Source organism: Thalassophryne amazonica, chromosome 13 (assembly GCF_902500255.1).
Source record: "Thalassophryne amazonica chromosome 13, fThaAma1.1, whole genome shotgun sequence".
Taxonomy (NCBI): domain Eukaryota; kingdom Metazoa; phylum Chordata; class Actinopteri; order Batrachoidiformes; family Batrachoididae; genus Thalassophryne; species Thalassophryne amazonica.
The window spans coordinates 50,648,973-50,675,215 of record NC_047115.1 but is presented as its reverse complement, the minus strand read 5'-3'; the positions used below and the strand labels follow the sequence as shown (position 1 = coordinate 50,675,215).

General features: G+C 41.2%; 1 protein-coding gene across 1 annotated transcript in view; it reads left to right on the top strand.

Annotated features, from left to right (window-relative positions):
- The window catches only part of jag1b (jagged canonical Notch ligand 1b), a 66,618-nt gene that overhangs the window by 26,121 nt on the left and 14,254 nt on the right, over positions 1–26,243 (top strand). The window contains exons 3-14 of the mRNA XM_034185695.1: positions 1,491–1,542; positions 12,314–12,565; positions 15,585–15,645; positions 18,671–18,801; positions 18,898–19,017; positions 20,178–20,291; positions 20,371–20,484; positions 20,570–20,683; positions 21,078–21,124; positions 21,603–21,776; positions 22,182–22,332; positions 23,312–23,476. Of these exons, the coding sequence (XP_034041586.1) occupies positions 1,491–1,542; positions 12,314–12,565; positions 15,585–15,645; positions 18,671–18,801; positions 18,898–19,017; positions 20,178–20,291; positions 20,371–20,484; positions 20,570–20,683; positions 21,078–21,124; positions 21,603–21,776; positions 22,182–22,332; positions 23,312–23,476 (1,495 nt within the window). The remainder of the gene's footprint in view (positions 1–1,490; positions 1,543–12,313; positions 12,566–15,584; positions 15,646–18,670; positions 18,802–18,897; positions 19,018–20,177; positions 20,292–20,370; positions 20,485–20,569; positions 20,684–21,077; positions 21,125–21,602; positions 21,777–22,181; positions 22,333–23,311; positions 23,477–26,243) is intronic.

Genomic DNA, 26,243 nt, shown 5'->3' with positions numbered 1-26,243 from the left:
GTACTAATGCTCTTTGTACTTTTCAGAATAATTAAAACAGGAATGCATGTTGTAATAGTGGTGAAATATTGTTGCACTACTGATTTGCTGACCCTCTTAAAGCTGCAGAAAACATGGCATGTGACATCTTGCTTGGCAACTCCATCTGCACCACGTGCTGTCTGTCTGTCCTAGATTTCAGAATACAGTGATTTGTAACCAAGCTGTAAGCAAATGTAGCTTAAAAAAATGACATTACTGACTTAAAAAAAAGAAAGAGTAAAGTAAAAGTAGAAATCAGGATTGCATAAGGAACAGGAAAAGTGCGAGTTAACAGTCGCCAGCACCTGCCTTCTACCCCTGCGATTAACATTTATAAAATCCAATGTTGACATTTGTGAAATGATTCAGAAACCTCAAACCTCTGCTTGACGATTCATCTAAAAATTGTTCCCCCCCACCCCCTAGTGTGTCCCCTTCACTGACCTTTGACATAATGTAGTCAGAGCTTTCTCTCTCTATGTGTGTGTGTGTGTGTATGTATATATAATGCACATATTTCTTGTCTTTTTAAAAGCCGGCGTCCTCCAGAATTTTGTTTAATCATCCACAGCATAGAAGTCATTCTGTTAGAATTACATACGTTAGTATGGAGTTGAATATCCCATGTACATTGCGAACAAGAATTGACTGTGTACTTTCTTGCAATATTGGAAGTCATCCAGTGGTTTGTCTCACCACATTTTACAAACACATGGAAAACTATTGGTGAAGTGGTTGCCATGGCTGAGATGAAGACATATTTTTGGCATTGGATGATTAGGTGTCCCATTCTCTGTGTTTGTGCTGACTTTAATCATTAGTGAAGTGCCAGTCAGCCCCGTGCAGCTCTGTTCTGTTTATCTGCTTGTTGGCTTTCCTCATGTTGGGTGGCTGTCCAATTATACCAGACCACTGCCCGTATTTCTATTTGTAATTGCTGCCAAGTGCAGGCCTGTGAACAGCCACAACCTGATCCTGTCTCAATCAGACCAGCAGGATGGTTTTTGTGAGTTAGTTACTAACCTGATTTTGCAATGAATCACTGACTCTCACCATGCTAAGGATTCATTAGCATGGAATCTGAGGTCATGGGAACCAGTAATGAATTAAAACCTGGAAAAAATAATGTAAGAGGTGAAAAAAGTATCACTGCTCCATTTTTATATATTTTTGGCTGTTTTCCATGTCAAACCTAATTATAAACAGAGTTGTTGCCACATGTGAAGCCTACAGGTGAAAATGTACTTGAATTGCAGTCCAGTTTTTTTGGTGGGGGGGTATGGTTTCTAACAAATACAAGACTGTTGGCAGTTCTGTGATTTTCTGTATTTTTAATCATCTTTAAGTTATATTTTAATTGAACACATGAATCTGTTATTTTACGATGCTGTTGTCACTGCTTGTTAATCTTATGCTTTCATGTTAATGCTGTTGACTTACTGTCCTTGTATCTGTCTTGTCTTCCTCAGCGGTCCTATACTTTGATAGTGGAAGCCTTTGACTTCAACAATGAAACCAGTGGTGAGTATTTGTCCTTGTCTGGCATATCCATCTTGCCTCTACGCTCCTTCTGTCTTTTCCTCTCCTTCATGATCGCATCATGGAGGAGCTATGTTGACGGTCAGCAAAGGAAATTTATTCTTCCGGAGCCTGCTGCTTTCTCCTGCATGGTCCACTGGGTATGCATGTGTATCCCGTGTTAAAGAAGTGTGTTGACAGGTGCCGCTAAGGAGAAGGTCAGGGAAGTCAGGAGGTAAGAGGAACCAGACGGTGCTGCAGATGGAGAGAAGGAAATGTTGTGATAAGGTCTGGTAGTGGAGAAGAGGTGGGGTTATGCCACTCCCCATACAAAAATGTTTTGATTTGGCCGATGACTGATGTTAGGTGTTGCCAGTTTGGGTGTAGGGTCATACAGTGTCACTTTCCGCGTTTACACACAAATAAAATAAAACTCCAGTTGCTATCTGATTGGTGGTTATCCGATTATTAAATGGTTATGTAAATGGCAAATCTGATGTGCTTTATCCGATAACAACCGTTACTTGATTAAGAAATCTGATTAACACAGCTGGATTTGTCCCCAATACTATGATTTCTTCGGTACATGTGTACCATTAATCACGTTTATTTCGTTGTTGTGCATCTGCGCACGTGTAAAAGCAATTGTCACTCACATTTCAAGATGTACAGCAGGACGGACTGCTGCCTCACCAGGCCTTGTAATATCTATCATCAGATCACAAAGTTCATAGAGTCTGTGTCCACAAAAATTTTACAGGACACCCAAGCATCCTTGAACAGCCCTGTGTGTTGTTTCAGCATTGTAAATCTCAAATTTCTTGACTTATAGACAAATATATTAAAGATGAGCAGAGGTTCCTAAAACCATGTCATATTTCATGGGTGAGGATATCGACTACACACACACACACACACACACACACACACACACACACACACACACACACACACACACACAGAGAGAGAAAGAGCTCTCTTTTTTTCACCATTTCCAAATAAATCCTAATGAAGTGAAATCATGTAAACCCGGTTTTTACATTTATTGGATTACTGAAGTGCATGTAAATGTGAGAGATCAGATTATGAGTTATCTGATTATGAACAGTTATGATTTATTATGGTCGTGTAAATGTGGCCACTGTCACTGAGGCATAAAGCACAGACTTCACACAGGGCTACAGTAAAAACACAGGGCATGGAGGCTTACAAGCCTGGGTTCACAGTAATATCACCAGTTTTACACTGGTGATATTACTGTGTATGTGCCCTCTAGGACGCTGGACAGCGATGCACCAGCAAATGCTCCCACACCTAACTTGTACATATGTTAAAGTAGTGTTGGTTTGCATTTGAGCTGTGTACCGAGCTTGGAATTGATCTTAACACACACTAGAAGCATTTTACATGGCATCTGAGGAATGCCTGTTACCCTAAATCTGACTCCTAGGCTCCACATTGTCTAAATAAATAAATAATTAAAAATCACACAGTAGTGGCTAATTTAAGCCATTAAAACTAGATACAACAGAAATGCACATCTGGCTTTAAGACCAGGTCTTGCATTTCAGGGGTTCTCTTTAGAGCTGGTGTAAGATATTGAGACCTTGGTGTCTTCTCCACCACCTCTGCAGAGCAAGTCTGCTGTAGTTTATCACTCATTTTACCACTCGGACATTAAAAAGACTTCTTACAATATGTGCATTCTATCAATGTTTCAACAGTGCTGATGAAGTGTGAAAAAGTCAATAACTTTAATATTTTAGGATTTATGGACAAACTATGACTTTGTCAAAAATTAAGAAATGTGCTGACTAATGTAAAAACTAGTGTATGCATTAGAACCTATATTCAGGATAGACTGTGGTTTTCTATCAGATAGTCTACAGACAGTCTCAGAGGACACCGAAGCCAAAACCAAACAAGAAATCTGGACTCGTGTTGACTTTCAGAGACATTAACCGTCATCCAGCTTTGTTTCTGCAGCTGGCGCTTCGTCAGAATTTTCAAACTGTTGAAAAATGTGACCGAATCCTGACGACAAGCTCAATTCGTCTTTATTCTGTTTTGCTTTCAGTCTTGACAGTTCCTCATTTGCGTAATTCCGTACCGTCAGCGTTCTGTTTGTCATCCAACTTCGTCCAACCTTCCAAGTCTTGACGTCTTGCCCGAACATTGACGACATCTGAACGGATCAATAACTAAAGATCTTACGAGCTGAACGTGACTCGTCCACATGTGGGACGAAAAGCAACAGTTATACAAAAACAAGAGCGGCAAGAACGTCTTATCAACTGCTTTAACTATTTACGCATATTCCAGCTGTCTGTGCGCACACACTCCAACCACAGACAGCTGGAACATGCATGCGCTGTCCCACAAATGATCATGGGATCGCTTGTGTAATCAATATATGATGTGTAAACAGTTCAATGAAAACTACTTTCTGTCTCTTTCTCTGTCAGACAGCTGGGATGTGTGTGCGCACACGTTGTTGTGAAGACAAACCTGTTGTCAAGACAACCAGATCACGCACCTGCGGCACAGGCTGGCTGCAGACATGATTACAGGCTGGCGCTCAGTCTGATACCCGCTGTCAAGTCACGTCATCATGAATGTTTCGTTTTGATTTTGTTTAAAGCATCAAAGTCAACGTTTACTTCGTTTTTCTTACATTCCTTTATGCGCTCTTGAGTGAAAGGTTTTTTTGGTGATGGAAGAAGTACAGGCTCATTGTTCCACCTTTTGGCGACAATTTTTTTTTTTTTCTTCATTCAGCTATCGGCGTGTGCCGTGTGACTGGGCTCCAAACAACATCTTGGAGAAATCACCTTTCAATGTTGCTTTCTACTCCGTCAGCCTGGTCACAGTCAGAGTAGAGTAAATCAAGTGATATATCACAGGAGGGTTATTTTGCAGTGGTGGGTGGAAAAATAAACTGGAACAACAGATATGATCCTCCAGATGTGATATGAAGATACCCGACTGATGAAATACATCACGAATCACTGCACCAGTGTTGCTTCCCTCACTCAGGTCTTTGGCCATTGTCCAAAGCGATACTTTAAAAAACTTTTTTGCAGGCTAATGGTGCTTACAAACCATAAAAAAGTGCAAGGTGCACACAATATGTATACACACACACACACACACACACACACACACACACACACAAACAAATTAAATACAGTCTTTATTTAAAAAAAAAAAAAAAAAAAAACCCGCCTTGTGATTGTATTTTGATCACAGAAGATAAGAACAACAAGAAGTGTGTGTATAGTCGAGTCACACCCAAACAGACAGCTGTGTTTGCTGCCTGACACATGGCACCTCTGCTCCACATTCACCTGCAGGTGGGGCTCAAAATCTCCTCCTGGTTGGACTGTTGCCCCACTTTTTGTCTAGAGGTATTTTTGACCAATTATCGGATTATATTTGTTATTGGTTTCAGACATTGCGTCTGACACAATATGATGCAACACAATATGATGCAACACCCAACAATTCAAGTCTGCTCTATAAGATGGCCAAGCCCTTGAGTGAGGGTGACTGGTCCAATTCCCAACACTAGTCAGTAATGGTGTATTTCATCAATTGCCTGTCTTAAATTATGACACCTTGCTCACATCACTTCCAGGTCTTAAGGGAGAAGCACTAAAATGGTACATACTGTCTTAAAAGGAGAAGCATGCGTATGATAGGTTTGGTCTTAATGGGTTAACGGTCGTCTCTGTCCTCTGTGCATCATGTCTCACAAACAGAAGACTGGAAAAAAATGCCATGACTGGTCATATCATATCCTATAAGAGAACTGTATCAAACCTGAAAAAATCAACCATTTCTTGTTCATCACATGGAGCCCTGATGTGTTCTGGCTGCTTGAGTGTTAAGTGTTGGGTAGACTAGGTTTGGGGTAGGATTATGGAGAATGATGGTTTGGGTGCCTTTGTTGGTAAGGAAAGTGTTGTTTTTTTTGTTTCCACCCCCCCCCCACTTGTACTACGCAGATGCTGCTGTCATTTTTGTGGAGTTAATAAATACACTTGAGAAGCCAAGTTGAGAGTTGTAGTGTCTGGCTTTGTGATTGGCTATGATTGAGGCTATGAGTTCCTGGACTTGGCCATCAGAAATGTATCTGTATACATTGAAAGTGTTAAACTTGCAGAGAGATTGAGTTATCTCTGCAGTGGTGTTCATGTCTCTGGGTCCTAGGTCTTTGTGATTGAGAGACACCTGGGAGGAGCTTATGGACCCTTACCAAAAAGTAGTACATACAAGTATGTTTCAAGTATACTTCCAGTTTACTTTTTATATACTTATCAGTACTATTTTTTGGTAAGGGGAGCCATGAGCTCACTGAACAGCGATGTTTGGCAATGCTCACAAGTGCTTACATCCAGACCTGACCTGCTGAACACACAAGGATTATTTAGTTCATTGTATAATATAAGATTACTTGCTCTGTTTACAGGGGATTTTTTTTCTTTTAATATATAAAAGAAGTCCACAGTTGAGACAGTCTGTCCTTTTCTGATGTCTTTCCTGATAAACAGTCACCTTGTGATGGATTCTGGTCCATTATTAACGGTGACTGATTTTCACCACATTACAACATCTGATTAATTGAACATGATACCAAAGCATTAGGTTTCACAGCGAGAGAAAGTCCCATTTGGACTGTTCTGCAAAGTTATGTTTTATGGTTTTAACTGTCCTGAGGTTGTTGGTAATGAGTAGATTGGCAGCATGATTCCAGCTGAGGGAGCATCACACTGCTTTGCCATGTCCTGTGGTTGTTTGTGCACGTCTGTTGAAGGTCAACACGGTTTCAGTCTTTTCTGCTGTATTTGCCGCTCACCAGCAAGCTATTAGTGCATTGGTGTGAAAATCTACCTGAATGTACACACTTCTTACTCCACCACCATCAGTGTGACCACAAACTCTGTTATTGTGGTTTGTGACAAATAGCTAAGTTTTTTTTTTTGTTTGTTTTTATAATATATACCTGAAATTATCCAAGTGTCCTCAGTGTGTGTGCACATGTGTATGACTTTGATCACGCAAAAACCGGGGAGAGCTGACATTTGTCGTTTGGCATGCTTATGTATTTTGGGTCAAGGATGAATGCTGTGAAAATGAAAAGTTGATAGGACAAATATTTTTGGAGAAATTAGCAATTTTAGCTAACTAATGGATGATGTGCTGCAATGCACCATGGGAATTCAGGATTTTGAGGTTTTAAATGTTATTGTGGTTTGTTCATTTAACAGTTGGGGCAAGAAGCGATTTAATTGAGTAATTCGATTACAAAAAATGTTTGAGGCAAATTCTTTCTTTTTTAAACAATTCTTCGTTTAATGCTGTAGTACATACGCCAGGCCTGTATGTGGCGCTGTAACACTCTCAAAAAACAGGAGAAGACCATAGGACATGCGTATAACTAATGTAAGAGTTAATCAATGTAGCAGGTGATGCTACAACTTTACAAAGTCGCACGCTGGGTAAAAAAGTCTTAAGAGAAAGAGGGTCTGTGCTGATTGTCTGAAACAGACTTATTGTGTATTTAAAGTGAAGCAGTGTGTTTTTTATATATATATATATATATATTTATTTTTAACACAGTTTGGTCCACTGGCTGCTCTCCACTTCCACAGATCAAGGGAAAGGACGCACTCTTTAACTCAGTGATTTTCAACCTTTTTTGAGCCGCGGCACCCTTTTTGTATTTACAAAATCCTGCGGCACACCACCAACCAAAATAATATTATAATGCTATTACCTCTGGTTTTGCGCAGAACCCAATTATCGCAATAGAAAATCGATACAGAAAACACCGCATTTCGAAAATCCTCAAGCATTTTGCGCTCTGATCTCAAGTAGGGCTGTCACGATTACGAATTTCTGGAGACGATTAATTGTCAGACAAATAATTGTGATTGACGAATATATTGTCTATTTTTTTTTTCTTTTTTTCCCCTTCTTTATATTCTACTATTGTAGTATAATTACACAACTCTGGAAGAACGTTTGGCTTCTGTGAGTGGAGAAACTGGGAATGGTGCAACATTTTTATTTTTATCTTCATTTTACATACAGTCCCAACTTTTTCTGATTTGTGGTTGTTTCTGTTGCATTTCTGAAATTGTTTCTCCTCATCAGTCACATTTTGTGCTTAAACACTGCATTAAGCTCAAGATTGAACAAATAAATACCTTTGGAAAATAACAGCTGTTAAAGTTCAGAGTTCTCACCTGCTTTTTGTGATCTGTGCATTTGAACATTGTTTTTTTTTTGTGGCTCAGTTCATTCATATATTCTCATTTTTTAAATATGTTTTTAAAGATATTTGACCATTTATTTCATCTCATGATCTCATAAATTCAGCATACGACGCGCACATGGTGTGAACAGGACGGTAACGGCAGAATCACACCTTTAGAGAAAGTTCAGAGAGAAGTAAAGACAGCTTCATGTTTCCGTTTTGTTAACGTTCACTTGGGTTAAAATCCTCTCTGCTCCGTGCTCGCTGCGCACTGAACGTGTCGCGCCTGCATTCAGGAATCTCCCTCACCCACCCCCTCCCTCGCAGTCTGCAGCTTGTTAACTCCGCGCGCGCGCACACACAGGCACTGACACACACACCAACAGCTCCGCATTTTAGACGGCTTTTGAAGGAGACGGCACTGTTTTAATCGGTCGTCAGCCTCCTTGTTGTTGTCCCGCCTTAAGACGAGAGCGAGGCTGCAGCACGCGAGGCTGAGTCGTTTTATGCTTTATGGATAAAATAAATAATTCATGGTAATCGCGAATATGAAAAATACCCACGGCACCCCTGACGATCGATCACGGCACCTTAGGGTGCCGCGGCACCCCGGTTGAGAATCACTGCTTTAACTGAATCATATTTAATCATATTAATGACAGGCTGTGGAGGGCAGCATTTGTGGAAATTGTAGCTTTTCTCCTTTTGAAGAAAATCCAATAGGAAAAATATTGTATTTTGAAGAATATATTTAGTGTTTTAAAGGTCCTCTGATTTGTGTTCCGCTCTGAGCCAGGCAGCAGGTAGTAAGGATGTGCTACTCTTGCAACTGCAGGCCAACAGTTGGTGGAGAAATGCCACACAGTTGAGCTCTGGATTCCAGACCACTGCCAAATATTGCTGGACACTGTGAGTTTAGTAGCCTCTGCACATGCACAAGGTATATAAATGACAGCAGCCAACTCTTACTGATGCATTGCACCAAACTACACAGAGGAGCAATTCACCCAGCGGTCAGCAGCCTCAGCTCCTGTGACCTCAGTAAATAATGCCTCTGACACATTTTTCATTCTCTCCCAGGTGGAACTTTTAGATATCTGGTAGCGAGTACTACGCCAGTGAGTGAGTGGTGTTCATGTGCAAGTCACATACTTATGTGTACAGTGTAGCATGGCTGGTGAGCCGGTGGCCCGTGTTTGCTTAGTATGAGTGAGTTTGCTCGGTCTGTGAAGCTCATTATATTGTTTACCTTCCAGGTCAGTCACCCCCGACAGAGGCGTGACCGCTCCTTGCTTGGCATCGTTGCATATCTCCTGCATATCTCAACATCTGTCTGTAGTCTCAAGGATTGCATAATCACAACCAGGAACCATGCCTTTGCTCCTGATCTGAAGAACCGTTAGATCATTTTGTTTACGAGGCATGACTTAAGGCTGTTTTCAGGTCTACATTATAAATTGTGCTTTTAGCAGGAGAACTTGTACATATGCTGTGATAGAATTGTGAGACCTGGTGGATGTTTAACATGAAACTCTTCACATATTTAACTATAAGGGGAATATGTGAACTCTTATTGCCCCATTTGACCCATTGACATAAGGGGGAAAAAGTTAACCTTTAAACAGTGGTTCTTCAACCTGTTTTCAAAGACCACCTTGACACTTGCACGAATTTGATCCCCGCAGTGGCACGCAGTCTTGTGCGCCAATGAGTAAACTCACTGTAAACATGTAAACTGTGTGTGGTGGCGTACCAGTGTGCAAAGAAAATTTTGAAATGTTCAAAATTTCTGGCATCCGTTAGTTAGTTGCGTGCCACTTGCGTGAACTAGTCCTGAAAATTGCGTAACCTATTCAAAACACTGCAGGGCATCTGAACCTGAAATGAGATTATGATGAGATGTTACATCTGTAATAAACATTTGGTAATTTAATGTTTCCCAGAATTCACCGCAGTGCCAGCAGAGGTCTGGCGTCTCACAGCACATGCAAACAATGGCTAGCAGGGGTGTGGATGGCGCTGATCCAGCAAACTCACAGGCAATTAGAATGATGGCACATTGTCCCAAGTTGAGAGGGTTATGTAGAGGAGGTGTAGCACCTGTGAAGGACTTCTGCTGTGCCCCGATGTTGCCTTGTTGTCTGTACATCACAACGATTGCTTACATTGTGCCCTGTACCGGAACTCTGCTGAAACTGATCTCTCGCGTGAGTCATGGACGGTGAGACAGCACGAAATTCACAACTGCAAAACACTGAATAACTTTGCAGACACATTTTCTGACTCATAAGAAGGAATGAAAATGCAATTGTTCTACCAATCCATTATATATCCATATATATTAAAAATGAGACAAGATTCCAAATTCATTCTCCGCCAGACGTGTAGCTATAGATAATTTCTCTTTGATTTTGGGAGGGTGAGGGAATGGTTTCATCAGCCAAATTTTGAGAGCAAATGCATCGTTGGCTAAGAAATGATTATTTTATGTAGCATGACACAAAGTGTGACGACCAGGGGAGACAAGTGGGACACATTGGTGTGACAAATTGCACGGCAGGGCGGAGATCAAATTCGTGCAAGTGTCAAGGTGGCTTAACACATTTTCTATTTCCCCCTGCTCTGCAACAAGCTGATTAGCTCATTTAAGTGTGTTACCAGTCAAGTATTAACAGGTACTTGAATGAGCTAATCAACTTATGTCAGTGCAGGTAGAGATGGAAAATGTGGAGGTTAGGTGGTCCTTGAGGAAACGTTTGAGTTCCACTGACTGATTGAGAACAGCGTCACAGCTTTAGTGGAGCAGTCAACTCCATCCTTTAGAAAAACATTCCTGCATATGATTATAATGATAATAACTGAGAGCACTGTTTAAGATGTCTGTGTGAAATAGTTTTTCTGTTTTGCACTTTAGTCACTCAAAGCTTTTGGACATGATGTAGATAAATTTCAAACTGTCTATTGAGTTCCATGCAGTAGAGTGGAATATTGTTACCCAGAACTTCAGATCAAGCTGACTGGGAAGACATTAAGTAATGAGGACATTGAGGTGTTTGGTGATGCTGATATCTTCAAATAACAAATGGTTAATTAGGGGGACACGATGAGGTGTACCACTTGCTTTTTGAGGCTATGTCATTTATGACACTGCACATTTCTTAGGTGTCCCCGTCCGTGTTAAGGGTCCGACAAATGGAAAAGGCCAAGGAGGTGCCTGCATATCGACTGGCTGCAGTAGATAGAGATCTACTTTCAGGAATTGAGTGATGGACCAGTTGTCTGCCTGGGTGGTTGCCATCCAGAACCCAAGTTTCTGTAGTGTGGTGGATGCAGCAGCTGATGCTCTGAGGCCTGACCTGTAATTACTCAGAATAATTTTTGTATTGATGTGTTTTGACCCTTCTTAAAAAGATGACTATGATGGGATGTTTGCCTGCAGCTACTAATTATTTCTACTTGTTTGTTTATTTTTTTTGTTTGTTTTGATTTTAATGGGTGGTGCGAGTGGTTAGCACATTTCCCCCAGGATAAGAGCACTCGTAGCATTCTGTGTACATATGATGTTGCCTGTGGAAGTCTTTTGGTGTCAAACCCAGCCAGATCAACATGCAATTTCACAACAGATCTGCTGAGACATCACCCCTCAGCAAAAAACGTAGAATTCCACACATACACAAGTGGCTATCATTTCCCTACAAAGCACAATATATTTTCAAATATCTTTTCATTAAACAGTGCAAAAATTATTCAGTTTATGGTAACACAAGGGGGTGGGGGGCGGAGACATGAGTTTCTGTGACAGTGGTGAAGTTACAAGCAAAAGACAATTATTCGGTTGTCAAAATGGTGCCGGGATTTCTGTCATTTCTTCTCTGGCTAGGTAGTTATTTAATTATTCTATGCTGTGTGTACCTGCAGAAGCAGCTGCACTTTTTAAGGTCCTCACTCTGATTTTCTCACGTTTTCTTCTTTGTCACCCGTCTGTATGTGAGAGGCAGAAAAAGAAAACATGCCGATGCACATTGGTAGACTTCCCAGCAGTCACTTTGGCATTTGTGTCCTCAAGCTGTAATTTATGGCTGCTGTGGTTCTGTTGTCGGCTGAGCAGACGCAGAGGGCAGGATCTGAGACCAGCAATATCCTCGAGCTGTAAACCTGAGAATCAGAAAGCAGCCAGTGAGAGTGAGAGATGTGAGAGGGGAAAAACTGCAGTAAAGACTGCTCATTAGAGCCAGGCTTTTCCTACCACCCCCCCCCCCCCCCTTCCTTTCTAGCTTAATTATATGTAATCTACTGTCTCAGGGATGTTCTCCAATTTGTGTCAGAATTTTTTTTTTTGGGGTGGAAGGGGGGGAATTTTCAGGTTCCCACAGGATTATCACAGTCAGAATTTCAAAGTTTACAGAATACCACATTGCGTTCTTTTGCTGTTCTACAAATTTGATGACACTGTAAATCTGGAGGTGTGTGTGTGTTAATAGTGTTGTGAATTGTTTTTTGTTTGTGGTGCAGATGGGAAGTTGATAGAGAAAGCCTCTCATTCGGGCATGATCAACCCCAGCCCCCATTGGCAGAAGCTGACTCACAACGGCCCCGTAGGTCAGTTTGAGTACCATATCCGGGTCAGCTGTGATGAGCACTACTATGGTTTTGGCTGCAACAAGTTTTGTCGGCCCAGGGATGAGTTCTTTGGGCACTACACCTGTGATTTAAATGGCAACAAGACATGTCTGGAAGGCTGGTCAGGATCTGACTGCAACACGGGTAAGCTCTGCAAAAATTAAAGAACTGAGCAATTTACAACAGCGTCATAGTATTTTTAAACTAGGGATATGACTGAGGAAGGCCTTTTTTGTGGTATGTGAATGAACATTTAGAAACTTTCAGACTAATCTGTGACTCATGCTGATGCACTGTCTCCAGCTGCATTGCTGCAGATGAATGGAAGACTTTTGTTTCTGAGCTCACTGCTTATTTCTCAGCTACTTTCCATGCAAATGAGAATTTTGTCACTTCTGTGTCCTTTGTCATGGATTATAGTTTTTCCTCAGAATGTAGCATTATTAACGCCTGCTTTTTTTTTTTAATGTTTTTCATTTTTATTTATGGTTTCAAATGTTCTCTTTTTCTGTTTCATAAATAGTAATGTTCTTTCAAACTGAAATTCCACAATGGGTTATAATTGTACAATTTAAAGCTTTAATTAAAATGTGGCTGTAACAGTTTTTTATTATACATTAATTTGGTCTTGTTTTGGACAATCAAAGAAAACTGTGCTCTTTTATAAATGTGATTTGACACATATTCACAAATGTAAATACAACCCCTGGCAAAAAATTATGGAATCACCGGCCTCGGAGGATGTTCATTCACTTGTTTAATTTTGTAGAAAAAAAGCAGATCAGACATGACACAAAACTAAAGTCATTTCAAATGGCAACTTTCTGGCTTTAAGAAACACTATAAGAAATCAGGAAAAATAATTGTGGCAGTCAGTAACGGTTACTTTTTTAGACCAAGCAGAGTGGAAAAAATATGGACTCACTCAATTCTGAGGAATAAATTATGGAATCACCCTGTAAATTTTCATCCCCAAAACTAACACCTGCATCAAATCAGATCTGCTCGTTAGTCTGCATCTAAAAAGGAGTGATCACACCTTGGGGAGCTGTTGCACCAAGTGGAGACATGAGCGATGTCAATTGAAACAAAGGAGAGGATTATCAAACTCTTAAAGGGTAAATCATCACGCAATGTTGCAAAAGATGTTGGTTGTTCAGTCAGCTGTGTCTAAACTCTGGACCAAATACAAACAACATGGGAAGGTTGTTAAAGGCAAACATACTGGTAGACCAAGGAAGACATCAAAGTGTCAAGACAGAAAACTTAAAGCAATATGTCTCAAAAATCGAAAATGCACAACAAAACAATTGAGCGAATGGGAGGAAACTGGAGTCGGCGTCTGTGACCGAACTGTAAGAAACCGCCTAAAGGAAATGGGATTTACATACAGAAAAGCTAAACGAAAGCCATCATTAACACCTAAAGAGAAAAAAAACAAGGTTACAATGGGCTAAGGAAGAGCAATCGTGGACTGTGGATGACTGGATGAAAGTCATATTCAGTGATGAATCTCGAATCTGCATTGGGCAAGATGACGATGCTGGAACTTTTGTTTGGTGCCGTTCCAATGAGATTTATAAAGATGACTGCCTGAAGAGAACATGTAAATTTCCACAGTCATTGATGATATGGGGCTGCATGTCAGGTAAAGGCACTGGGGAGATGGCTGTCATTACATCATCAATAAATGCACAAGTTTACGTTGATATTTTGGACACTTTTCTTAGCCCATCAGTTGAAAGGATGTTTGGGGATGATGAAATCATTTTTCAAGATGATAATGCATCTTGCCATAGAGCAAAAACTATGAAAACATTCCTTACAAAAGAACACATAGGGTCAATGTCATGGCCTGCAAATAGTCCAGATCTTAATCCAATTGAAAATCTTTGGTGGAAGTTGAAGAAAATGGTCCATGACAAGGCTCCAACCTGCAAAGCTGATCTGGCAACAGCAATCAGAGAAAGTTGGAGCCAGATTGATGAAGAGTACTGTTTGTCACTCATTAAGTCCATGCCTCAGAGACTGCAAGCTGTTATAAAAGCCAGAGGTGGTGTAACAAAATACTAGTGATGTGTTGGAGCGTTCTTTTGTTTTCATGACTCCATAATTTTTTCCTCAAAATTGAGTGAGTCCATATTTTTTCCCTCTGCTTGGTCTAAAAAGTAACCGTTACTGACTGCCACAATTATTTTTCCTGATTTCTTATAATGTTTCTTAAAGCCAGAAAGTTGCCATTTGAAGTGACTTTAGTTTTGTGTCATGTCTGTGATCTGCTTTTTTCTACAAAATTAAACAACTGAATGAACATCCTCCGAGGCCAGTGATTCCATAATTTTTTGCCAGGGGTTGTATTCTTAGTGTACGCTATTCTTTCCTGCTTTGGTTAAAGAAATGCTCAATAGGAACATATAATTGTATATATAAAAATAGGGTGGGTCCGGGTCGGGATGTTACACTGTGTCCTGGACAGTAAGTGATCCCTGAGCTGGCACATGATTCTTTGTTAATCTTTTATTTACTTACTGTAATTGGTGATGGAAAAAGTATCATGTAAGTCTCCCCTATGGACGCTGGCTAAATGTTGCTAATATTTGCTTTTGAAGGAAATCCTCCTCTGTATCCTACTCCATCATAAAGGTGTATAACTGGTGACGCACCAAACAAACGTGGCTCTCTTTTCAGTCTCTCTAATCACAGTCACAGAAGCCTATAATTTCAGAGTTTCCATGGGTGTCTTGGTGGCTTCCTTCTTGCACAGTTCTTCAGTTTTTGAGAACTACTTACTCCATACAGATCTTGTCTGTATTTCTTATTGATTGATGTAAATGAAGTCCAAGACATTTTCATTGACTTGGAAATGTTCATGTATCTGTAGTCTGGCTTGTCTTCTCAAAACTAGCTATAAAAGTTGATAACCGTACTTGCATACCTGGCTTCCATTATATTGTCTGTGACAGTTTTGAAAACTTAATTTATATCACATTGGTTTTGATAGACTATCAAGTGCATACTTTTAGATATGTCAGCATAGAGAAGCAGCTCTACAATTTCATTTGACTGAGTTACTGTAGCCTTAAACTTGAAATGTTGCTGAACTTGATATCTGGTTTCTAGACAGTAAAAGAGCCTTTTCTTTGCACCCCTTTTCCTCTTTCAGCTATATGCCGACAAGGCTGCAGCACTGAACATGGATCATGTAAAGAGCCAGGTGGCTGCAAGTAAGTATCAGAGACTACATCCTCTCTCTAGATTTAATCTGTGTTATCAGCCTGTTATTAATGTTTAAGTCTTTGTTGTGCAGGGCTTCAAACATAGTTTGTTCAAGTGTCTCTGCTTTTTGCTGAAACTCTTGCCAGAAGCATGTGGTGTGGATTGATGACATATGTACAGATTGTGTTTGAGCACCAGTTTTGTCATGGCACAGATCTTTTTGTCTACATGCCCTTTTTGTTTTCTGGCCAAAAATGGAAGCTGTACCATGGCTTTAATGGAGATACTTGCGAATCTCTTGACGTGCTTTGGAGTGGAGCTGCCAGTCTGAGGAAAGGAGAGGCTCAACTGCCAAAACTCCATGGTGAAAATGTGTTCTAACAATGCAAATGTTATCAGCCAAATTATGTAGTGTTCAGATGAGCCTTTAAGTGTATTGTTTGTGTAGCTAATGGCTTCCTAATGCTGTTTATCTACACAGCCAGTGGGAAAGCCAGGCGCAGATGGCTATCAGCGCTGAGGCATTGTGTGCAGTAGCAGTTGTATCATACTCTCATCCTGAAGGAGGCCCCGTCACAGCCCGACTCTTCCTAGAGTTTAGGCACTGTTGGGTTTAGTTATCTGATTTGGCCTTAAATCATGCTTGAGGCTGGTCAGATTTGTTTAGTTTCTCCAACTTTTCATCGTAGTCCCAGTCACCAAGCGACCACCAGTTTAATTTCTTTCATCTCTGCACAGGTGTGGCTGTAAATCCTTGGATTTAACTGTGTTTATATGCTGTCTGACAATAAACTGTCCAGACAGGATCTACTACTGTTGTAAGCATTCGCTAGTTTTCCCATCGTTAAGGTGTTTGTACCATGTTAAACAAGATGAGTGTGCATGGCAGCATTGGCCCAAGGATGTCAATAGCTTTACTTTGGCACACCCATGGCTGATGACATTCTGTGGGATTATTATTACCATTATTATTTTAAAGGCACCCTCAGCTTTCACATTTTTGTAACAGCAGTGTACCTCTATACCAGGACTGAAGCATAAAACTGGTTTAAATAGCACTGTTTGGAGAACTCCAGTGACGTTTTGATGGAGACTTTGTATTGAGGCTAAAATTGCAACTGGCCTAAAGAACTTGTTCTTTTTTACTTGTCCACTCGCGTCTTTACATCTTTTAATCAGGAATTGGCTCATTGGTGTGGCATAGATAATAGAAAACTCTGTGGAGTCATTTATATCCCAATTAAAATATGCATGTTTTTTTTTTTTTTTTTTTTTTTTTTACATTATAGCCTTTGATTTTACTGTAACCTTTCACTTCTGATTACTATATTGTATTATTTTGCAGTGGGTCATGGCTAACTGATGCAGAATAGCAAGTTTTACTACTGCAGAAACCTTGAGGAAGAGATTTAATATCCAAAGTGATGTGATCAGTATCTCCCAGCAAGGGGAGCAGGTAGAGTTTAGGCAAGGACTGGACTATAATTTCCTTCTCTGTTTTCATTTACAGCCAGAGATCATGGATGAGCTTGTGAAAGAAAATGAGGCCAAGAACTGTTCCCAGTAGGCCTACAAGGTGATCAGTCTGTAGGAAACAATGGATGTCCTGATCAGGAAAGGATTGACAGAGCATACACAGGCAAAACAAATTACAATATGAAATGCTGCTCTTCCAAATCAGCATCTAATGAAGATGTCATCAGGAATCCATAACCCTTGAAGCACTATGTGACAACCTCCACTCCTTTTTTGCATTAAACATAGTTGGAAGCTTTTTTCATTAGAACATTTTAATGTATCTGTCACACATGAAGGAAGCACTTTAGGTATAAAATAAATTAGGGTAATAAATGACCCCACTTGCTCATTTTAAATAGCTTGGTTGCTTGAAGGTTAATTCCACCAGCAGTAAAAATATCACAAATTTTCAGCGTGGTGATGCATATCTTAACATTTCAGCAGTCTATTTCCCACGTTGTCTTAATGAATGATGTCAACATTTGACTATCAGAGGAGTTGTTAGTTGTTTTTTAATGAACGTTTTAGATGTTGAAGTGTGTTTGTGTGAGATGTTCTTTTCCTGGTAATTTGTGTTATAGCTGGTGATGGGTGAATCCTGCTTTGCTTCTCATGGACAGGATTAGTGCATTTTTAAAAATAGCCTCTTTAATCACAGACTGGTTTATTTAAGCGCCACGCTTATTTTTACAGTCCGTCCGTTTCTTTGGGCTAATCGGTGTGTGCTTCTGCAGAGGAATGGGCCTCTTCCTGTTACCAAGCCCCGTGCACTGTATCACCACTTATGAAAAGAAGGCTGTGCAATCTGGGCCAAGTGTGAGATCACCTCAGTCATTGTGGAGCCCAAGCAGAGAAGGACAGCTTTATCTGAGTAATTATTGAGCTGGACATGGAGTGGTCAGTAAGCTCTTGTTTCCCCTCTTTGGCCCTGGGGCACAAGCTTGATTTGTGACTCATGGGAACCAGGATGAGCAGCTCCACATTCTCAGCAGAGGAGGCTGAACGCTCGTCCTTTGCAGGGCTGTCGCTTCCTCCAAGCCACAGTGTCGTTAAAAAGAGCGCCTGGTTGTATGCTATTGTTAGCCGTGTGAATGGTCCCACTGGAACTATAATTTTAGTGTTTTTGTGTTTCTGTTCAGTAAAATGCTAAACACGTCTCTGTGTCCTTGTTTCCAAGTATTGCTTAAAAGCTGTTGCATAAACAGTCTGCTACTTAAGATTTGATTGTGGTCTTTTAAGACTTTGGCCAGTTGTGAGAGTGAGAATACGGCCTCTGCTCGTTTTGTGCTCCTCTGTGCTGCGTATGTGATTGTATATTTAATTAAATTCAGATTGTTGCTGCATTGCTTGTAGATGAATTTGGAATAAATTAAAGGTTATAATTTTGGTATTTTCAGATTCTGCAGCGATAATCTAAACTTGCCAAAATTGCTTGAATGCTCGGCATTTGCCACTGCTGTATGGGACTCCTTAAATACATACCCGCCTGATGACAGTCCCCACAATTTCTTGCAGGTGTCTCTATGGCTGGCAGGGCCAGTACTGTGACAAGTGCATCCCTCATCCCGGCTGTGTACAGGGTACCTGTATAGAACCTTGGCAGTGCCTGTGTGACACCAACTGGGGCGGCCATCTTTGCGATAAAGGTTAATGTCCTTCTGTTTTCATTTGCAGCCACAACCTAGGAGTGGCCCGTGTTGTGTCAAAACAAAGTAAAGCTCTGTAAAATGTTCCTTTCCCAGACCTGAATTACTGTGGCACTCATCAGCCATGCTTGAATGGAGGGACATGTATCAACACAGGACCTGACAAGTACCAGTGTACCTGTGCTGACGGTTACTCCGGAGCCAACTGTGAGAGAGGTGAGTATCTGGATGCCCATGTCACTGCATTCATAGAATAAAGCTTGGTTATCTTCTATATTCTGTACTTCAAAGCAAGCTAAAGGCAACTCAACTAAAGGCATTTCAAATTTGTATATGTATATATATATATATATATATATATATAATTTAATGTTGTAGACTCAGTGAACCTGACAGACAAAATGTCAGAGGTGCAAGGAGTTTGTAAGCACAAGAGGTGACTGTTCAATCATAGGTCCACCCTGGTTTGACTTTTGTGAAGTTGGGTAAACAGCAGTGTGATATTTGGGGTTTGATCATTTCTTTGCTCCTCACACACTTGAGACAGCTGCGTGTCATGCTTCATTCAGCTGCTGAAAACACTTAACCATGGAGATATGTTTTTTTCCTCATTAAATCTGAGACTCGTGGGGTGCTGACAGCTTAACGGCAGAGATGTCAGGAAATCGTGCCCTCTGTAACAGGAGGTCCAAACACCAGGGATAGATCAGATCCTTTGCAGCCGAGAGGCTCTTGGGTGCACAACATTCCACTGATCACCTCTTTCCCAAGTGAATAATTGACTTTTGAATGATTTGGGACCCAGTCATCCTTAAATCACTCATAAAGGAGAAACTCTTTTCACGGCTCACCTCTCTCCTCTTACTGCCGTCCCTCGTCTCGTGCTGCCACTCAGAAGAAGAATGGCAGCGAGTCAGAGGGAAGTCACGGTGTGTTGTTCAGGTCAGTCTGGCATGAAAGATGATTTCCTGGTGGTTTGTCTGTCAGGCGGGAAATGAGAGTGAGATTGGTGGGGGTGGGGGATGTGCAGGCTTCTGGGGGTGTGGAGGAAGGGGTTAGATGGTGGTTATGGTAGGGGGTGGGGGGGGGTGTGAGTTTTTTGTCAGTCAGACTTAAAAGCTGTCGAAAGGCTCAATGTCTATGGTGGATTCAGTAATTTCTATATGTGTGGATTTTGGTTTTTTATTTGTCATTCCTACATAATAACATGGCAGACATGAATAATGTCACAGTGAGATCTTCACAGAGCAGCTGCAGAAGCACACACATTTTGGAATGTGTAATAAATCTAAAGTCTTTGGTTCCAGACAGCTGAGTCAGTAGTTGTTTTTAAAATGATGCACAGCAGGTCTGTGATCATAAACTTGTCTTGATAGCGGAACACGCCTGTCTGTCCAATCCGTGCGCCAACGGTGGGAGCTGTGCAGAAACAAGTCAAGGCTATGAATGTCAGTGTGCGCCAGGCTGGAGCGGCCCCTCCTGCACCATCAGTAAGCCTACAGCCAGCCTTCACCCTTCATATCTGTGTCCATGTATGATGTCATATCTTATCTGATCGCTCCTGCGCAGATGTCGATGACTGTTCTCCAAACCCATGCTACCATGGCGGTACATGCCAGGACCTGATCAACGGCTACAAGTGTCACTGCCCTCCACAGTGGACCGGGAAGACTTGTTTGCTTGGTGAGTTAACTGGCCTGTTTCTTCTACTTGACGCCTGTCAGCTGCACGTGCAAGTACCACTGATTGCACCTCTTCGTCCCTCTAGATGCCAACGAATGTGAAAGCAAGCCTTGTGTAAATTCCAACTCGTGCCGCAACCTGATTGGTGGATACTTCTGCGAGTGCATCCCTGGTTGGACGGGCCAGAACTGTGACATCAGTGAGTTGAAGGCTGTCAGCCGCAGCTGTGGAATGGGACACCTGTCCAGTGTGCGCCTGCTCTCTTAAATGTGTAAAATGAAGGCAGAGATAAGTGCAGCCTTCTCTGCTTTGATTATTTGCCTGTGTGTGTGTGTGGTCAGGGCTGTAGTGATTAGAGCCGTCTCAAAACAATCCCACGACTAGTTTCGCTTGGCAGCAGATACGATTGCTCAATACTCTCAGTTGCACTAAATCTGCAGTCATGTCATCCAAGTGTTCCAGATTTCTTTCTTGTCTCTGCAATATTTTTTTTAAAGCCACAAGCATGGGAACCGTGAAGCAGAATTGTTTTTTAAAGCCTGAATATTTATTCAAGCTGTTGAGAATTAATAGAGTCTTGTTTTTTGGTGCAGATATAAACGACTGCAAGGACCAGTGCCAGAATGGAGGGAGTTGTAAGGTACGTGTTGTCAAAAACCCATCTAGTTTTATCTGGCATCTGCACTCTGTTTGCCAGCTTGTTTGTTTATTTTAATGTTCATCAAAGCCTCAAGTGTTTTACTGCATTCATATAAATAGTTGCTGTAAAACTGTTCTCTTCAAACTGACTGGAGTTGTTGTGGAATGTCTGTGTGAAGTCAAATGTTGGGGAGAGCGGGTTCACAGGGAGGGACACACAAGTTCTTTGACCACAATAGATTGAATTACCACAAGCATTATTGTGTTGAGCCTGTGCCAGGAAAATGTGTTGAAATAATTGTGGAGCTGTGATAATGTTCCAAACATCTCATGGCCCCCCCCCCCCCCCCCCCCCCGTCTTCTCTCTTTGCTTCGTTCTGCTCCCCATTTGACAGTTATTGTTTGGACTCCACCCTGTCAAAACACCTATTCAGATTTACGTCTGAATTTTTAACTCTCCATTACGTTCTTTCTTACAGGACTTGGTAAACGGCTATCAGTGCCTATGTCCACCCGGGTTTGCAGGTGAGCACTGTGAGCGGGACATTGACGAGTGTGCCAATGCGCCATGTCTGAATGGCGGGCGGTGTCAAGACGAAGTGAATGGCTTCCAGTGTCTCTGTCTTGCTGGCTTCTCAGGGAATCTCTGCCAGGTAAGACACAACTCCCACCACTGTCTCACACGCAATTACACACTGTTATCATTTAGCATCTTAAGCCCTGCCAGCACTGTTAGATCTTTGGATTCGTTGTGAAGTTTTTCGGCCCCACCCTCTTAAATGGCTGTTGTTCCACAGCGCTCCTTCTTTTTAAAGGGAGTGCTTTGTTGAAGCTGCTCCTGGCTGCAGCGGGATACATTCCTCAGCGCTGGAGCCCAGACTCTGAGGACAGCTTCTATGTCTCTGCCTTGTTTTTCCTCTTCCTCCTAGCATTGTGCGTGTGTTGTTTTCTGGCACGGCCTTCAGGGAGGATGCTGTGGGTTTCAGTCTGTTTAGTGTAGCAGAAGCTGTGTCGGCGATCACGTTCACCGCTCTGTCTTCTGTACCTCTCTCTCTTAGCTGGATATCGATTACTGCTCGCCCAACCACTGTCAGAACGGAGCATCCTGCTTCAACCTGGCCATGGACTACTACTGCGCTTGTCCAGAGGATTATGAGGGTAAAAACTGCTCTCATCTCAAGGACCATTGTCGCACCACCACGTGTAAAGGTAAGGGTCGTGCCCACAGCAGTAATAAGCCCTTAGTCTTTTTTCAGGTGATGTGACATAAGAAATAACAACCGCATGCAAACAAAAGCCCTACTTTACATGTGCCTGCTGGAACAAGCCCAAACATGTCCCACTGAGCCAGCATTCCTGTTTTAATATAGAAAAGCATACAGGCAAATTATGTTGAAAGATGACATCATGGCCTAAAACGGCTTCCCTGGTCATGACCTGTATCTTTCGCAATGCTGAGTATGCAGGAGCTTTTGTGGAGTTGCTGAGAGAACTGGTCCACTCACTGACTGACTCCATTATACCTATCCCTGCTCTGCTAATCGCAGACAACATGCTGTAGTAAAATGCTGAATAAGGCCTGAACTGATCGTTGCCACTTCCTCAAACACCACATGGTTCCGATCAGGACGATGCCTCTATTTTGGATTCATATGGTGAAGTTTTTATTATATTTTTGAGAGTCGCCCCCTTGATGAATATCCTCGCTGAAGCTTTTCCACGGATTTTCTCTGAAGATCTGGCAGAAGGCTGATTGCACTGTGTGTGTTCTTGGTAATGACTTTGCAGACTACCTCTTATTTCCCCCTCCTCACTGAATGCGTGTGAGTAATTGAGTGAGAGGACCAACCACGGAGCCAGATACCAAAGTGAGATTCTCTCTGCTCTTGGCAAGAATGTAGTGATTACAGGGGAACAAACTGGGCCTGCTCGCCTAAACTGATCAGACAGTAGAAGAAAGGAAGGGACTCCATTGCACAGTTTAAAAAAAAAAAAAAAAAAAAAAAAAAAAAAAAAGGTCTTGGAGTATCACTCTGCTGAAGTGACAGTGTTTAACCAGAAATCATTTAAGTGATGTCCTGATTAGACTATGGCCCCCCCCCCCCCCCCCCCCCAAAAAAGGAAGCGGTTTTGAGTCTATCCATTGTTTGGGTGTAATGGTGGGCGTCTCCTTCTGCTCTTTTTGCAGTGATTGACAGCTGCACTGTCGCTGTTGCATCCAACAGCACACCAGGAGGAGAGCGCTACATTTCCTCAAACGTTTGTGGACCTCATGGACGCTGTCGGAGCCAAGCTGGGGGTCAATTCAGCTGTGAGTGCCAGGAGGGCTTCAGAGGCACTTACTGCCACGAGAGTAAGTTTCTGCTCACAAAATAAGACTTTTTCCCACCAGTAGATTCAAGATGGCACTTCTTAATGACTCTGCAGATACACAGCATACTACGATTTTAAAGCTAACGGGATTTAGCTGATTCAGAGTGGCTTCAAATCTGGTTTCATGTAACGTGTATATATGTATGTTTGATTTTCACTATATTAAAATGGATAAGCATCGACTTAAATTAAAATGTCAAAACTGGTGAGTTGATTTAATTGTCAGTGCTGACTGAAATGTTCCAGAAAATTACATCTCCTGTTTCCATAAACAACACTAAACATGCAGTGATTCAGTGGGAAACTTTTTCAGCAGTTTACACGATGGCTTATTTATTTATTTTTCTTTGAAATGCTGTTGACTGGGTTTAGTTTAACTCTGGTGACGGATTAGTGCCAGCCACGGCTTCAGTTTTGCTTTCCAGTAGAACAAATTCCATGTCAGCGTGCAGAACTGTTGGTATTAAAATGATCAACTTGCCTTGACTGTTCTTGTTTGTAACTTTATCTTCTGTCTACATTGCCTTTTAGCGGGGAAAACCCCCACATTTGGTAATGTGGTTGACAGAATGTCAGGTAATACTGGTTCCCTTTTGTTTGTTAGCTCCCTATTAGGGCTGCCATGACTGTCAACTATTGAAACAGTCGACAACTAATTTAGTAGTCGACGAGTCATTTGCTTTGAACCTTGAACCAATGAAGCAGTGGTTTGATCCACTGCTTTGTTGGATCTTTGCTTCACTCCTCTTCAGAAGTGGCAACTCCACTTCTTATCCCCTCTCAAAGTCATTAAAATATGTCAACTGTGAGTCACTTTTGTGCAGATTAAAGTGACTAACTGGGACTCCTGTCTTGTTGTGAGAAACGAACGAGAATCATACTCCATTCCATTGCTCCAAACGCTGCGTAGCCGAGTCAAGTTAGAAAGATTGTTCGCTCTGAATTAATAGCTTCAAAGCGAATCGCTGTTTAAACAAATGACACCTTTTTCCAAACATTGTAATACAAACAATAAACTGCAATCAATCAAAATGTATTTTTGTTTTTTGTTTTTTCCTCCCAAAATGATACGTCCTGGCTGACGTGTAGCAGCCCAAGACTGTATGGCTGCAGACCTGCAGACTCCATCAGCCACCTGAGCTCAGCTCAGACATATGGAGAGACATCCATGTCACTAATGTCTGAAAGGAAATGCTTTTGACAAAAACTACAGATTTTTTTTTTTCTATCTATGTCCAGAGATCAAGGATCCAGTGACCACTTTCATATTTCTTTACTTTAAGACTCAATAAAATGTTGTTGACATAAAAAAAACCTGTAAGGCCTACTTGTAGCACACAGCAAATTCACAGGAGGTATTGGAATCGTTAATGGTATCAGTATCGATAAAATGCGATAAGCTGCAATTTATGTATGATCCGACTAGTGGACTAATCGCAAAAGTAATCATTGACTAGTCGACTATCAAAATAGTCATTTATGACAGCACTACTCCCTACAAATGTAAAGGCGGTGCTGGAAGGCTGCTAACTGAAAAGTTAACTTTTATAACGATAAACTGAAAAAAATAAAATTAGCGCTACCTGCTAATTTTTAGTATTGACTCCGGTACACTCTCAGCTACTGACAAGCCAGTTTTGAGTTTAAGCACCGCTAACGCTTCTGAGTAGAATCAAAGGCGATCACAAACCCAACACAATGAGTCACAGCTTCTCTGTGTGCGCCCTGCCCACTGCTGTCAAAAAGTCATTTACATTCAACATACAGTGCCCCAGACATGTGGCAAAAGTCATGAAAAGTAAAGCAGGTTTGAATTATGGTTTTAATTAAAAATTAAACTGATTCTGGATGGTATTGATATTAACACTAACTCTGTCATGTTTACAAAGTGAAAATATCACAAATATCTTGTAGTTTTAAACTAATGCATTTTGGGTCAAAAGCCATAGAACATCAGTGTAAATAGCATCCAACTGTCCCACAGTTGCCATTCGGTGTGCTGAATCACACAGAATTTTCAGTTTTGCAAATGTCTTTTTTTTTTTTTTTTTTTTTTTTTACAAATGAAAAGCAAATGACATACAAATATACATTTATTTGTAAAAACCAACACACACCTTACAGTAATTTGTTTTTTTTTTTCTTCAAATAAACAAACCAACCAGTGATAAGGAGACTCATTCTCCCATAATGCCTTTTGGTATCTGTGAAACTCACAGATGCCAAAATGCTCAAACGTTCAGAATTAGTGCATTAATTTAAAACTAAAAGATATTTGTGATATTTTCAATTTATAAAAATGACAGTTGACATTAAAATCAATAAAATGGCTGGAATTAGTTTGGTTTTTAAATCAAACCATAAGTCAGACCTGTTTTGATTTTTATGCCTTTTGCCACGCATCTGGGGCACTCTTTGTTGAATGTAAATGACTTTTTTTTTTCTCTTTGTAGCAGCCGGGCAGCCCCTCATAGCTGCCTGGCTACTGCAAAACAGATAAGAACTAATGTGTGATTTTAGGGTTTACGAACGTTCTTGACCGTTCGGCTTTACTTACTATGCCAACAAAAAAATGTTAGTGGACTAAAAGTTAGTGAAACTAAATTTAGCCGAAGCTAATTGGTCTGCTGATGGTTTTTGAAGTTAGCTGAAAAGCTAATCCGCTAACAAAAAAGTCAGCTTCGCTAATTACCGGTTAGCGGATTAGTGAAACTGTGCCCACCACTGGTCTTCATACCCATATGGGG